This window comes from Chaetura pelagica, unplaced genomic scaffold, assembly GCF_000747805.2.
Source record: "Chaetura pelagica isolate M959 unplaced genomic scaffold, ChaPel_1.0 scaffold90, whole genome shotgun sequence".
NCBI classification, from domain to species: domain Eukaryota; kingdom Metazoa; phylum Chordata; class Aves; order Apodiformes; family Apodidae; genus Chaetura; species Chaetura pelagica.
The window spans coordinates 1,718,544-1,735,067 of NW_009953496.1; the positions used below are offsets into that span (position 1 = coordinate 1,718,544).

General features: G+C 39.1%; 1 protein-coding gene across 2 annotated transcripts; it reads left to right on the top strand.

Annotated features, from left to right (window-relative positions):
• The first annotated feature begins 1,757 nt into the window (after window positions 1-1,757).
• Window positions 1,758-15,109, top strand: HSF2 (heat shock transcription factor 2). 2 transcript variants are annotated; one of them, XM_009999093.1, is made up of 12 exons: window positions 1,758-1,864; window positions 2,092-2,219; window positions 3,014-3,135; window positions 5,463-5,538; window positions 8,328-8,389; window positions 8,503-8,587; window positions 9,380-9,549; window positions 10,853-11,113; window positions 11,479-11,584; window positions 13,114-13,167; window positions 13,718-13,802; window positions 14,159-15,109. In XM_009999093.1, exons 1-12 carry the CDS (start codon window positions 1,834-1,836, stop codon window positions 14,446-14,448), a joined length of 1,470 nt encoding a protein of 489 aa, XP_009997395.1. In that variant the 5' UTR covers window positions 1,758-1,833; the 3' UTR covers window positions 14,449-15,109. The 2 variants fall into 2 exon arrangements, with proteins under 2 accessions (XP_009997395.1, XP_009997397.1); XM_009999095.1 differs by having other exon boundaries at window positions 1,762-1,864; window positions 2,092-2,234; window positions 14,159-15,095.
• The last annotated feature ends 1,415 nt before the right edge of the window (window positions 15,110-16,524 follow it).

The window sequence follows — 16,524 nt, forward strand, 5'->3', positions numbered from 1 at the left end:
TTGTATTATTTTCTTAATTAAAAATAAAGACTAATTGTTTGAGATTCTGCAAGACTGTTGAAGGAAGATCCTCTAATCACACTTGATGTTACTGGTATCCAGCAGTTCTTGGGTGGGGGAAGGTACTGAGATCACTTGTTACACAAGTTATGATGTCTTAAAAATACTAAGTCAATATTATGGGATACAGAAAAAAATCTACCAAATATAATGAGAGGAAGAACACAGTTACTACAGTGTTCACTTTCCTCCTCTATGAGTCCGTATCTTTACACTGCAAGGATAAATACCATCGGAAAATGGTCTCCCTGCATGCATATCTCAGTGAAGCCATGGGTACATGTTTTCCATGGAAACACACGCTAGAAATACAAAATTAAATGCTTGAAAGATTGCTGTATGCGGCACTCAGTAACACTAGGGCTTGGAAGTGGTAGTTAGCTATGTAGTAATGCATCTTCAACAAGTTCAAATCAGGTCTAAGCATCTGTACAGCCTTGCTGTAAATGACTGTCAGGGCAACAAGAACTAGAAGTATTTCCCAGATTCTTCTGCACTAGGCCTGAATAATGTCAAAGTGACAATGAATTGAGGTGCTGCTTGAAAGGTGTCCGTTGGTGTCACAGGTCACTGTAGTGCCTTTTGAGTACCTTGAGCTGGTGATTTTCATTCATACGGTGGCTAAACTTACCTGTCACTGCCTTCTTTTGCTTCCCCTTTCCCTTCCACTGACCATTTCTCAGCAAGGTAGGCATTACTGGGAAATTTTAATCTTCCTACCCTCCTCTCAGTGTTAAGCTCCTAAGTCATCCAGTAGTGATCTGCTTATAAATCCTGTTTCTGGCAATACTTGCTGGTTTGTCAGAAGCAAGCTTAAGCAAGGATCTTTGCACGGTCTCATGGTTTGTTCTTCAGGCTTCTTGAGGTCGTACCTGCTAGCATTTGAGGGTGAAAAGCAAATGCAATTCCTTGAACTAAAGGCTTTTAAGAAGGTGCATCATCAGTGTTGACATTTGTCAAAGGTGACAGTCTCCTCATTAAATAAATACAGAGTGAGAGTACTGTGGATGTACATACAAAATGTAAACTGTTTTGAAGTAGCTGATTTGGATTCTGCCAGTTACTTGTCCTTTAGTTAATGGAGCACAGTCGCTAAAGAGCAAAGAGCTGAGCCTTCTATTTTAGTCAAAGCCCCTGGATGAAATAAAAGATGAGTCCTCCCTCACAACTGGCATCCTAGGAGGAGGGGGTTATTGCTTTGGTTGGTTACCTTTTTGGTAACTCCAAAACCCAGTGGACACCCTGAGATCTTTTACAGCTCCATCTGCTGTTCAAGTTTTATCAAGCTAGTCATGCTTTTATATTGAAAAGCGGAAGGGGCTTTCACCTTGTTGGTTTGGGTTTTTTTCTTGCTTTGGTAGATTCCTTCCTTAGACTTTGAAGCTACATAAGAAATTGATACTGTAGTCCTGTAGTGAAAATGTGGTAATTGTTGGCAAACAACTCGTATTTTGAGGAAGCAATGAGTAACACTAGAGGTGTTACCCTTCAGATATAGTGTTGTAAACTGATAATACACGGTTGCTTTGCAACTGCAGGGTTTGTACACTTTTTGTTGTGGAAAATTGCAGGCAAGCAGATCAGTTACATACTGCATGCACAAAGGAAACATTCCTATCTGATGATTAATTCTAAAAGCCCGTAGTGTGTTCTGCAGTGGTCTTAAAGTAGCTTAATATGTTTCTCTTGTTCTAGAATGGCCAGAGTTTCTTGGTGTTGGATGAACAGAGATTCGCAAAAGAGATTTTGCCCAAATACTTCAAGCACAACAACATGGCAAGCTTTGTCAGACAGTTAAATATGTGTAAGTACTTCGGTTTTTGCTTTCAAGCATAATTCTAGATCCTGTACATATTAATTTGTAGCTTCTTTTGAGCAGTGACCGTGACCCTCTGTTCTCTGCAATGAGGATACTGTCTCAACCTCAAAACTGGTAACAGGATAGTTGGAATGCTTTAGTTTGAATGTCTTAATGTGGGTTTTGAGAGGTTTCGTAGTGAATTTTTTTGTTTGTTTCTTTTTTATTTAAAGATGGCTTCCGTAAAGTGGTCCATGTTGAATCTGGGATTGTCAAACTGGAGCGAGATGGTCCAGTAGAGTTTCAGCACCCGTATTTTAAGCAGGGCCGGGAGGACTTGTTGGAACACATTAAAAGGAAGGTTAGTGAAAGCTCAGTATATGGAAATGTTCCTCTAGTAAGTATGAATGAATAGCAAAGTTTGTGTCAAGCTAATCACAGGATTGTGAGTGCAAATAAGCTTAGAGTTTAGCAAAGCAAACTGCACTGCTCTCGTAGATATTTTGATTTAAGATACTTTAAAGGGTATGACTGGGATCCTTTAACCTGCTCTGTTGTCATTATATTAAGTTTCACAGGTGGCAAAAATGAGCGAGTTCTGCAAGTATAACATTTTGCAAATGCGTATGACAAGTGCAGAGCATGCTTTGATTTGACTATCAATACTGTAACAGTCTGCTTGTTTATGTACCTTGTTCCAGAGCAAAGTAGCATTAAACTTTCCACCAGAGAGATCAGGGAGGTAACCTATAAACAGGTTTGTTATGCTGTTAAATGTGATTCTGAACTGTGCTCTACTGTTGTTGTGGGTCAGGTCAATGTAGATATTCAACAGAAATATGGCACAATAGCCTGTAGTGAGAGAGATACACCTATTAACACTGGGTTATTGTAAAGCAGTTGTGATGAAGTAAAGCACTGAGGAGAATGCCTGAAGAATCTGAATGTACACAAGTGATTGTAACAACCAAAGCTAATGTGGTGACAGCAGTAAGAGGACATGTTGGTGTTTCTGTATTGTTTTTTGATGCTTGGTTTATTATTAATTTAAATGCATAGTTTATCGGCACTGGAGTAAAATGTACTTGATTGCTAAAACAAAGTAATAGTTAACAATGAAGGAAACTTTTGTTTCTGGATTCTAATCCCTTAAAGGTTTCTTCGAGACCTGAAGAAAACAAGATACGTCAGGAAGATATCTCCAAAATAATAAGTAATGCTCAAAAGGTGCAAATTAAACAAGAAACTATTGAATCTCGTTTGTCTGCTTTGAAGAGGTAAGTTGCTTCATCAGCAACTGATCCCTAAAATGGAGTAATGCTGATAAAAGATAGCAGATAATCACCTATTTTTAGGTGTCTCTTGATTTCTTATACCCTAACTTTAAACACTACTTTAGGAAAGTAAATTGCAATAAAATAATTACATTTAAAAATTAGTATTCTGGTATGGTTAAAAGTAATAGGCAGTGTTGGTGTTTGAAGAACTGTCTAATAGTGGGCAATTAAACAGCACCTCAAACGTTAGTTCCATAATGCTGCTGAGGCTGAATATTCAAATCAGCTCCTAGTATAAAGCGTGCTAATTTGTCTTTGAGTTTGAATTAGTTACTATATTTAGTTTGAGGCAGCATTTGGTTTGTGCAAACTGCTTATAATACTTTCTTACTGCAATTAATGTCTTTGCTCATTGCTTTTTATTTTTCTGTTGTTTTTTTCATTCCCACTCTGCTAAAAATTTCAGAAGAGTTAATGCCTATGAAAATCTGTTTAGAAATCTAATTTGGAAATTCTCTAGTTACCTCATTGACAGATACAGAATCTAAAATGCAAATGTAAAGAGTATTTTTTACATTGTGTTATTACCTGTTTAGTAGTTACAATTTATTCTCAACAGTAAGAGTTACATGTGTCATAAATTACTTTATGCTCATATATCCTATTAAGTCAGGCACTGCAAGTCACAGCACCTCAACAGAAAAACTTATCTCAGGACTCCTTTCTCTATGTTGAGAACATAAATGATAGTGTACCCCTGTGGCAGAGGTTAGTGATTAGTTCCAAGTTTTAAGAAGTAGATGCTGTCTTTTCTCATCTTCAGTTCTAATTACTTGACTGATAGGAGGCAAACTTACTTTGTCTAGGAAGAGTCTTTGTTAAAATCTGGCCAGTCTAGAGTAAGAATGTTCATATCCACCCTTTCAAATAATAGAGAGATCTGGGTTGGAAGGAACCTCAGAAGGCCTTCAGGTCCAAAACCCTGCCCAGAGCAGGGCTGACTTTTACTGAAATGATATCCAGTTGCTAACGACCTCACCGTTTGTAGATATTAGAAAATGGTTGGTCTTTGGCATCCATATGGTTATCCCATGAGTCTAAAATTACTGAGATGGAAACAAGCTAAATCAGAAGACCTAGTCTTCTAATATAATAATAATTTTTTATTTATAATAACAAAACATGTTATTAAGGCTGGTGAGAAATTGAGAAAGTTAGAATCTCTCACCTCAGTTGTTAAACTTGTGATGGAACTGTACTCTTAGATTGTATGTTGGACATAGCAGGAGTTTGAGGAGCAAATAATAAACTTGATTAAAAGCTTATGTTAATAGCTGTTTCTGAAAACTTAGCTTAGGGTTTCCCAAAAACACAAACACCAGTGGAGAGATTTTCCTTGGTTTTTGCCATGCATCTGAGTTGAAAACTAAACTGAAAAAGAGAGGAAGGTGGTATGTTGTCTTTCCTTATTCAGTGGAGCTTTTGGTTTTCATTATCTGCTTCTTAATGTGTTTCATACTGTTGGAAACCAAGAGATTTGTGAATACAATAACAACAGCCACTTTACAGTAGTTTTTATGCTATCTCAGTAGCTGGACTCCTGTGAGTGATGAAACAACTAAGTTTTATAATATGGCAGTGTTTCATGAAAACTGCCATCTCTGCTGGGCTGCTGTTATTTTTTGGCACCTAATACATCTTTTTCCTGGAGCTAATAGGGACAACTGTTATGATGACCTACTGCTGCTTGTGTTACTTGAGAGCTTATTCTTTAAAGATGCTCTCAAGGTGGATTTGACTGTTGCTTGACAGGTGGCTTGCATCAAGCAAGAGATACATGAGGGAGGACAAACAGGCTTGATGTAGGTGAAGAAATGTTTCTTAGTGGTGAGAGGAAACTGCATTTTTATGTTGTTTGGTCTTTTGCTGCTGGCAGAAACCAGTTGTATGATAGATTATTTTTTTGCTTATTTAATTCCTTGGGGTTTCATTACTAGAAGGAAGAAGAGAAGGTAACTTTGTTACAGGAAATTAAAGAAAATAGTAGATTTCTAAATACTGGATTTATGTGCAATTAGCATTGCCAAATTTGGGATATTCTTTTTATAAGGGGATTGGAAATTATTTGCAGTCTTACTTGCTGTATTTGAGTGTCCATTTTGTAATTATTTGCCAAGGCTGCTGACTGGCACTTTTTTGCCCTCCAACAATCTAAAACGCATTTCAAAGAACTTTAAGGAAGGCAGCTGATCTTTAACAAAAATTATTAATGTAAATATTTTAAAACTTAATTTTAGTTTGACTTCTAAATCATCCTTTTCAAACAGGGAGAATGAATCCCTTTGGAGGGAGGTGACAGAACTGCGAACAAAACACTTGCAACAACAGCAAGTTATTCGGAAGGTAAGACTTCATTCAGGGTTCTTCAATTAATGAGTGAGTTCTTCTGAATGAGGAATACTGTTCCACATGTTACTTTGCTTTGCCCTCAATCTTTTGTAGTGTGTGAAATGTCTTTTTGATAGAAAGAAACAACAGGCTGGTGTATGGTGAGCAAATCTTCACAAACATTCAGTGTATTTAATCTCATAAGCAGAAGATTAGGCCAAACTCTCGTAAAAAGTTTAAGGAAGAGGTTAAAGAATGTGGTACACCATTCATAAAGTACCTTTAAAATGATCCATCCATTTTGTGTTACTTCAGGAATTGGGTGACGATACTCTATGTTGGATGATCTCAGGGAAAAAACCTTTCTCACTTTAGGAATCAGGTTTTCTGTATTGGGTATTCACAATTGTCCCACTTAACTGACCCACAGACTGCGTATTTCTGAGTTACCAGAAGGATAGATTATTGAGTGGAACCTACTGATAATATGTTAGTTTAGCTTAGTTTAAGAGATTTATGACCTACCAAAAGGTACAGTCCACTGACTGCTGTTGTTTCATGTGGGCACCAGTGATACTGCCAGGAGCAGTCTGAGGAGTATCAAGAAGCATTACAGAGCCATGGGAGTGGCAGTAAGGGACTCTGGAATGCAGGCAGTTTTTCCATTAGTCCTGCTGGTCAAAGAGAAGGGATTTCAAAGGCAGAGTTGAATCTGGCAAATCGAGAAATGGTTACAGGACTGGTGCCACAGCCAGGAATTTGGTGTCTTAGACTTGGTCTACTATGGGAACTCATGAGATCCATCTGTCAGAGAGGAGGAAGAGCATTTTCAATCACAGGCTTACCAAGACAGAGAAGAGGTATCTACAAGAAAGTTGCTTGGGAAGGGGAACCTCAGTGCATCTCATTTCTACCAATTTCATGCCAGTGCCAGCAATAGATGCCCAGAGCCTTGAGAAGAATCATGGGTCAGCAGGAGAGCACCTGGAGTGCAGTACAAAGAAATTCCAGCCACTCCAGCCAATAAGTCAGCTTCATTAGGGATCCAGTTTAAATGCCTCAGTGCAAACACACATAGCCTGGGGAATAAAACAAGAGGAGTTGAGAAACATGCATGTGCCTGCAGGGCTACAATGTTGGCGTCACTGAGACATGGTGGGATGGTTCCTATGACTAGAATGTTGGAGTTGGAAGGTTACAGGCTCTTTAGGAAGGACAGAGAGGGGAGACAAGGAGGGGACGTAGCCCTCTATGTCAGTGACCAGCTGAAGCACATGGAGCTCCTCCTGGTTATGGATAAAAGCTGACTGAGAGCTTATAGGTCAGGATTAAAGGGAGGGCAGGGACAGGGTACATTAAAGCGGGGATCTGCTACAGGCCTCCCAGCCTGGAAGACCAAGTGGATGAGGCCCTTTGTAGACAGATAGGAACAACCTCATGTTGGCAAGCATTGGTCCTTGTGTGGGATTTCAGCCACCCCGAGACCTATTGGAGGGGTAACTTCTCAGTTACTTCTTTGCATCAGTCTTCTCTGGTGAGTGCTCCAGCCTCATCGCAGAGGCCACAGCAGGTGAAAGCAGGGACTAGGAGAACAAAGTACTCCCTGTTGTAGGAGCAGAGCAGGTTCATGACCATCTAAAGACCTTGAAGGTGCACAAGTCTATGGGACCTGATGAGACCAACCCGTGGCTCCTGAGGGAGCTGGCAGATACAGTTGCTAAACCTCTGTCCATCATATCTGGGGAGTCGTGGCAGTCTGGTGAAGTACCCACTGACTGAAAAAGGTGAAACAAAGCCTCATGTTTCAAAAGGGAAAAAAGGAAGACCTGGGGAACTACAGGTCAGTCAGTCTCACCTCTGTTCTTGGCAAGATCATGGGGCAGATCCTCCTGGCATATGGTAAGTAAGGAGGTGATTGGTGGCAGCCCATGTGGCATCACTAAAGGTAAATTATGCCTGACCAATTTGGTCACCTTCTGTGAAGAGCTTACGGTGTTGGTCCATATGGGAAGAGCAAGCGCTGTCATCTACCTGGACTTCTGCAGACCATTTGACACTGTCCCATACAACATCCTTGTTTCTAAATTAGAGAGACACAATGAACTCGAGGTGGATCACTCAGTGGATAAGTAGTTGGCTGGATGGTCACAGTCAAAGAGTTGTAGTCAGTTATGGCTAAGTGAAGATCAGGAAAAGTGGTGTGTACAGATTATACTTTTTTTGGAGTATGATAGCAGCACCAAAAGCAGCCTTGTAGCAGACACTTTGATTTTTCTTTTCCAGTTTGTTCAAGCCAGATACCTACATTTAGTCCTTAAATATAAAACATGAGGGGAGAAAAATCTATATTTGAAAATGAAGTGCATCTGATGAGTACTGTTAAGTGTTCATGTCATATTTTCTGAATCTGCCTTTTGCAAGAACAAACTCTAGCAGATACAAGTTGTGTATACAGCCAACATGCCTGTGTGCCTTCCGTCATTGCCTATTAAGAGTTCTTGTTACTGGATGTTTTTCTGTGTACTGTAAAAGATGTAGTGTAAAAATCTACTCTTGCTGCCTGCAATATGAAAAGCCTTTCAGGCAACTGAATAACTCTTCCTTTTTCACCAATAGTGTTTTCTAGACCACTACATTTTTTTAATTTCGCTGAACACTTCTATATGAGTTACTACACAAAATAAGGATTCTGCTCTTTATGTATAGTTTTTATTATTGAAGTTTTCTGCTATAAGAAATCTTGGAATGCTGAGATAAGCCATTGTAGAGTAGAGCAAGTAACACTAGTGTTCTGTTCTTTATAGATTGTACAATTTATTGTCACCTTGGTGCAGAATAACCAGCTAGTGAGCCTAAAACGCAAGAGGTAAGTATGTTCTTGGAAGCTTGCTGTCCAGTCAATATGCTGACATGTTTTGTCAACTAAAGCCAAATAATTATTTTTGAGATTGTTTTCTTCCTTTATTCTTTCTGATTTAGGCCTCTACTTCTGAACACTAATGGGCCTACAAAGTCAAATGTGTTTCAACAAATTGTGAAAGAACCAGCTGATAGTAACCACCATGTAAGTTTTCTTTTATGTGTACTCCTTGATGTGATGAAGGAAGGAGGACAAATAGATCAAGTAGTTTGTCTTATGGGGAGTAAAACATAGCTGTGTACTGAGAGCTATCAGCTTCTGGAAGTTACATGCCAGATTGTGTTTTCTTCAGAAGACAACTGTGTTGATAATTGCTATTCACAATATAAGCATGTATAACCCAGTTCCTTGTATGTTAAATACAGCTCCATGTGATCCTACTGAAAGCAGTTTGCTTTCAACAACAGTGCTTTTAGAAATAACATATGTATTTTGTGATTTTACTTCTGGGAGTTAGGCATCCCTACCCCCATACAGGGAGGGACAAGGATCTGGTATGTAGTTCCCTGAGGCAGTGTCCAACCCAACAAAATCTTTTCAACTTCCTGTACCATTTGAATGCATCATGCCACTGAAAGTTAATTTCTGATGTCAAAATAATGTTACTGTAACAAAGTACTGTTTAAATAACAGTCACTGTTTTAATGTTTTTAGTTCTTGTGCAGACCTGTTGTCACAGCTTTTTTGTTGCTTTTGCTGACGGTGCCGGTGTATTTTTATTCTGTAGTATTTGGCAGTATTTTTTCCCTGTAGCTGCTTTTTTCTGCTTGCTCATTTATTTGTATGTTTTCTTCTATTAAATGTATATATATAACAGTTTGTAATTCCTGAGCTGTAGGGAAGCTCTTACACCTCTTTAGAATTAAATCATTGAAAGATAGAATAGTTGTCAGAATGCGGAAGCTCATTGTCCTTCTGTTCCCTAACTCTCCTAAGGTACCTCTCAAGAGAAATGAGGGCTTAAAACAAAGGGAACAGATTTCAGATGATATAATTATTTATGATGTCACTGAGGATGTGGGTGATGAAGAAAATCCCATGGGTGATGAAGAACATTTTCCCATTACACCAGAAGCCAGTGAAGATACCACTTCAGATTCTTCCAAGTAAGAAGTCTCTAGAAGTCTATTATAGATAATTGGCTTTCAGTGTTGTGTAGTATGCAATAATTCAGATGTCTTAGATAATTTTTTTAATGAAGTGGTCAGAATTCCTCAGAACTCTTGCACATACAGAAGCTTCATCTGTGAATTCCCACTAAATTCTGATTTATTGACCTCTGGAGTTGTTCCAAATAGTTATTTGGCTGTTGGATTAGTATGCCAAGGACAGAAACTAGTGAGAAGCAATCTGTATTGTTGCATTTCTGTTAAATATATTACTTGTCCAAAGACAGAGTAAGTGATGTGTTCTTACTGTTGGTTATGAGTACAGACAGGAATTATTTCCAGTATTTTTACAGACTTTTATGGAGAAAAATTTGCAGGTGCTGTTCGAGTGTTGGTGTGGTCTTTGAACTTTCTTAAGCCAGTTCATTTTAGGTTGTTTGGGATTTTTTTCAGTCCCAAGTGTTTAGTGACTATGTGCTTTTGTGTCTGTACTATAGAAGTGGTTTGTCTTTCAGCTGTGAGCTGTTGAAAGTTGGGCCATGGATTGAGATGCAGCTGTTTCCTGAGCTGCAATTATATTTATAGGGTCTGTATTATGCTTAAAGGAATAAAAGGTAGATATTTCTCTCTTATAGTTGAACTGGTACCATTGTTCTTATTCAACTGATATCTGGGAATGTATTCTCTGATAGAAAAGCTTCACGAAGATAAGGCTGTTGCTGAGAGGGCAGTACAAGTAACAGCTCCTGAAGGGTTAAGAAAACCAGAATATGGAGGAAAGCAAATTATTTGAGACTCTTTCTTGGTTTTTAGGTTGCCTTTGTGGTATACATAAGAAGGTTAATTAACTATACCACTTGTCAGCCGAGAGCCTTTGTTATGGATGCTCCAGAATTGATGGTTGTCAACAGCAAAGATGCAAAATATATGTTGTCTGTCTAGTTTGATGGCCTCATATGCTTTGATCCACTTTGTACATGCTTTACATTTATATGCGAGTTCATAGTTGATCTAGTGCAAAAAATACCAGTGTCCCTTTATCTTTTTAGTATTTGTTATTGTGGTGTAGTGCAAAAGTAGTCTGCTAGCTGAGCTGCATTAACTGTATTGAGCATCATACACCGTATCAATGGAAAATAGATATTTAGAGAATCTTGCTGTGTTTCATATTAAAAAGCAGTAGGAAAAGTTCATTTCCTTAAGAGTAGCTTGACTAACATGAGAAGTAACTAAACCGCTGAAGTAGTGCCAATTTCAATGAGTGTGTGAAATACTTCAATTCTTTTGTCTCCTAATACAGCTGTAGTCATTCTCCTGATATTGTAATTGTGGAAGATGATAACGAAGATGAATACGCCCCTGTAATTCAAGGGGATAAAAGTGGAGAATCAGTTGCTGTCCCAGCTAATGATCCTGTCAGTGACAATACAAGCCCACTCATGTCAAGTGCTGTACAGTTGAATAACCAGTCAGCTTTAACTGCAGAAGATCCAGTCTCAATGATGGATTCCATACTCAATGAGAATGGAGTAATTTCACAGAATATAAATCTTCTTGGAAAGTGAGTAGCCTGTTTTCACGTATTAGAACTGATTGTTTGACTGAATTAAACAAAACCGGCTAGTAGCTTCTATTGAGAACTTTAAATTTATAGATCACCTTTACTCCAGTCAGTTTCTAAAAAGCATTGTAGTTCAAGTATATTACAATGAGCCCTCTGATTTTCATTGTGAGGCAAGTGAGTTGGGGTGCATAATCTGACATTGCAATGTTGGGGATATTGTTTAAACTGTCAGGATTTATAGTTCATTCTAGTTCTGGTGAAGATTTCTGAGGATCTTGTAGTTATATCTGTGTAGAACTTCATTGTGTATTTCTCTTCCTTTTTTAAAAGGATACAGCAATAAAATATTGTTTGTCTTCTAGAGTTGAACTTCTGGATTATCTTGACAGTATCGACTGCAGTTTAGAGGACTTCCAAGCTATGTTATCAGGACGACAGTTCAGCATAGATCCAGATCTCCTGGTCGATGTAATTTTCACTATTAATCTTAAGTATTTTGATAATACTCTGCAGAAAATATTTATGTGAGTTGTTAATGTTTAGAATAGATCTAAAACACAGCAGGGTTTTTTTCTTTAAAAAAGAAAAGTTATGAGTGTTAGTGAATGTGTTTGTCAGTGCTAGACCTCTGCTCGAGCAAATGTTTAAGCTTGTGATTTAAGAAAGGCTTTCTTACTGCTCATATTTGTTGCTAGGTGAAGTCGGGCACCAGTTAGATTAATACTGTTGCTTTGAAATAGCCGAACACGTCATCTGTAATCTTCTTAATGAACTGTGGTTTAAAAGGTTCTTGGTATTTCTTTTTATAAGTTTCTCTGCCATTTCAGGTTATTTCTTATGAGTATGTATATGTTTCCAATTTATTTTGAGATTAACATCAAGTAGAAAGGTTTAGATTGGAAGGGACCTGTGCAGGACATTGTGTCTGGCCCCCTTGCTTAAAGCAGGGCCAGCTTGAAAGTTCAGTGGTGTTGGTCAGGACTTCGTTGACTCAGATTCTGAAATCTTCAAAGCTGGGAGTTTCCAAAGCTTCTTGATTTCCTGTTCTAGTGCTTGACTTTCTTTAAGATTTCCTTGTCAGTCACAAGTTCCCTGCTGTAGCTTGTAGCTCTTGTCCGTTGTCCATCTCTGTGGAGTTTGTCTGCTCCAGAACACCTCTTTTGAAGCAATGGAAAAGTGCAGTTACCTACCCTTCTCCAGACAAGATTAGCTGGGCTTAGCGCTCAGCCTCTTATATGTCACAAGTCTTCAATCGTCTTAGATCTCTCTGGATGCCCTCTAATTGGAAAATTCTTGTACTGGGACACCTAAAACTGGATGCACTTCCACAAGTGGCCTAGGTGCTACACATGGAGTTGCTCCCACTGACCTCCTGGCTGAGTTTTGCCTGTAGCAGAACAACCCTCCCCATGGCAAAGGCCATGCTGCTGGCTTGTGGTAAGGTGTTGTCTGCCAGGTCCCTCTTCAGGCAGTGGCTCCATGTTTGTTTGGTCCCATACCTGGACCAGTACATAAGGTTATTGTGTCCTAAATGCATTTGGCTGTTGAACTTGATGGGAGTGGGTGCCTGTTGGCCCCTCTTCCAACTTGCTGAGATCCAACTTGCTTTTAACAGCAGCTTTGCATTCCCATGTATTGATAGCTCTTTCCAGTTGGTGTCACTTGCAAACTTGAGGGGGTTGTGTTCTTCCTTACTGTACACAGATTTCTCGTAGAAAGAATCAGTATTTTAAGACTGTAGCAAACCATGTGTCTAAGTTAGACACAATGCTGTTTGTTTCCTTTGTGACTGTGGCTCATTGGATTCCACACCATTATGGTTCAAAGCTAGGTTTTGTTTGCATAAGTGGTAACTTACCTGTAAATAAACTCTTAACCCTGATAGAGGGTGAAAACATTTAAATACAGGGATTCTCACACATGCAGTTGTGATGTTCTTGAATTCTTAATAGCAACATCGAAATACCTAAAATTTGGATGTGTTTTGTCTTACTCAGCTTTTTACAAGCTCCGTGCAGATGAATCCCACAGATCATATCACTAATACCAAAGTAAGTCTTAAATCCATTGCTCAGTGTATGCAGTCAAGAGACATGCAAACTTTGTTCATTCTTTACTGTTTTCTTTATTGGTGTAACAGCACTTTTTTCATGTTCTGGCTTTGAAAACTTCCATGAGAATAGGGAGGCTGCAACTTCATCCTGTTTGTTAGGCTTTAAACAGAGAAAGGAAAAGCATTATCTTGAGGCCAAACTCCCCATATTGTACCAGTCTCTTAACTTTTGTATCATCTAAGGTTTGAGTACTTGCAAACACGGTACACGCTTTGTCAGAATGTTTCTGTATTGCCTACTGGGGAAAGAAACACCAGAATAAGCAGAACAGAGATCTACCTCTTGGAATTTGTCCATTTTTGAGCTTGGGTTTTGGGTTTCGTTTAAACAAGCCTGTTTCCATTTCACGCTTTCTCATCCGAAGTCTGTTAGTTTGGATGACTGATCCCACTGCATCCCTTCAAAAACAAAAAGCTCTTTTTAGTTAATAGCTGTATTCTAGCTGCATTGGAAAAGAATGTGTGTAAGAATTTGCTTTTGTTTCCAGGTGGAGACAAAGGGAATAGAAACTACCAAGAATAATGCTGGTCCAGTGACTTCACAGGACACACAGGTTTCCAGGCCCAAATCAGGTTAGTTGTAGTGTTTTGTTGAAAAAGTTTAAACAGTTGACCAGGTGTTGTTCTAAAAACCATCTTGCTTATTTGCTTTTGGTCTGGTTTTATGTCAACCTGATAAATATATAACCAGAAGGAAATCAGTATTGGACTTTCTAGGTTTTTGGCACTGCACCAATTGCAAAGAAATGGATGTTTCTGCAGGAGAACGTGAAAAAATAATGTTATGCATTAATGTACTGATTATTTAATCACTCATTTAAAACAGCTGTAATGTTTTATTTTTCATTATTCTTTAATAAATTCTGTGGGGTGGATTTTGTTTTTCCTTCTGCATATGAACTGATGTTTTGGGAATTGTTTTCCCTTAGATACGCAACTGATACAGTACACTGCGTTTCCTCTCCTGGCATTCCTTGATGGGAACCCAGGCTCAGCTGTTGAGTGTGGGAGCTCTTCAGCTGAAACTCCTTCCTCTGCTGACAGACCCCTGGAAGTGGATGAGCTCCTGGAGAGCAGCCTGGACCCAGAGCCAACCCAGAGCAAACTGGTGCGGCTGGAGCCACTGACAGAGGCAGAAGCCAGCGAAGCCACCCTGTTCTATCTATGTGAACTTGCCCCAGCACCCATGGACACAGACATGCCATTCTTGGATAACTGATGTGATGGGGACTCTGTATATAGTCATGAAGAACTATTTATTTAGAATATTGTTTGGTATAGGAGTTTTTGTAAATCACTGTTTTATGTAACCAGATAAGGTGGAATCTGAAATACCTTTCCTATGTTGCTTCCTACAAGCGATTGTTGAACTGCACGGTTAGACAAGCTGTCAGACACGGTTGGCAATACCAGGTCAGACTGTTACTGTACTGCTGTCACACACTTGGTATTACACATATTGCTACATATCCCAGGTAACTGAACACTTGTTAATAGTAAGCTTTGAATGATGATTTCTTATACTTCTGGTCTTATGTATGATGACGTAAAATAGTAGTGTGTGGTTAGGGAGCACTGACTTTCTGTATCTTGGTTTTTTTTTTTCTATTTTTTACAACATTTTGTTTAACAAACATGAAGCTTTTCTGGGGTGGGGGGGACCAGGACCTGATGTAGGCTTTTTTTTTCCCCTGCTTGAACTGGGAACAAAGTGCCTGTACCTTGCTAAATCTTGGTTCTGCCTTACTTTCACTTCAGTGGAAGTGCTCACATACAGCACAAACTGGGGAAAAGTTCCTTACAGCCGCCAGGCCCCTTGACTGCATGAGTACTTTTGACTTGGACCATCTACTCTGATAAAATAAATGTTACTTTTAAGTGTGACACCTGTTAATGAGTTGTCTCCTACTCCTCTCTGTATACCTAGTGTGTGTGGATTTAATACCCTGTGTCATTCAAGCCTTTGTAGCTGTGCACTGAAGTCTGCTTCTGTGCATATTTACTTGAAGATACTTTTATCATCTCTGAACTTCCAAGTTTATTTATAAGCCTCCAAAAGGAGTGGCTAATTTTCCTTTAGTAATATACAAATAATGTTTTCCTGTGTTTTCTTACTGAAGGCTGTGGCAGAGCCCTGTAGCTTTCCATCCCCTGGAAGAGCTCTATCCCTACTCAAAAGGTGGTGTTCCATCATGGTTGCATTCACTGAAGTCTTACATGTTTATTTAAGTGAACTTACTGTAGCAGTGTTACACAGCTGAATGCCAGAGGGGTTACCACAACTTTCAACTACAGTCATCTCACCCTAAGCTGTTTATTTACTACAAACAGTAAGTTAAACCCTAACTGGAAATACCAGTTTTCTGTCCTCTGTCAACAGAGTATGAGAAGCATGATGGTTTACTGGAGAAACTGGATACATGCAACAGGAAAACCACTACTTCCACAAAGGGGTAGTAGTCTAGCCCTTTGTTCAAGAAGCTGACTCTGTCATGACAGCTGTCTGTTCATTTTAGTAATGCCTGCTTATTTGTTAGAGGATGCAGGAACTGCTGGATTAAACTGGTATTCCAGTCTCACCCAAACTCAGCAGAGACAGATGCAATGGAAAGCAGCACTGATGAAGCAGGGCTGCAGTTCCCAGTGTGAAGCCTGCTTTTGTTTTCAGTGATAGCTGCAAGGGGCCAGAAAACTTTACACTGGGGATTATGACCAAACTCCCAAAGAGCCAGGAAATAACTGCCTTCCCATGGTACTTTGCTGCACTGTGCTCTTATGTCTCAGGTGACAAGTGCTATAAAACATCCCAGGAACAGAAGATGAGAATACAACATAATACCCCATGCTGTTAATCCACACCTGGTGGGAGTATGAGGCAAAGTCACGGGACATCTTCATCCAAATTTATTTATTAATAAGGTAACAACATATTGCAAATTATTACAAGCCTTTACTAATGCTTCCATTACTATCTCAAGTTTGACTGATACATCAGACTTCTGCAGTAAATGTCAGTGTTTAGGTGCAGATTCTCTAAGCTTTTATTTTAAATAATTAGCAACAGGAATTAACAGTATAAACACCAAGGTAACGAATCAGCATGACATCTGCTGAAGGCTCTAGGGTCACTCCTGGTCAGGCTGCTCTAGTTCAAGCTGTAGCAAGGATCAGATATAAATAATGCAGCTTACCTACTTTAGTTACAAGGCAGCAAGCACAAAAGCATGTAAGGTTTCATACCTGTGCAGGACCTTTAATCAAACAGATTAATGTCTTACCTCATGCCTAGATTTAG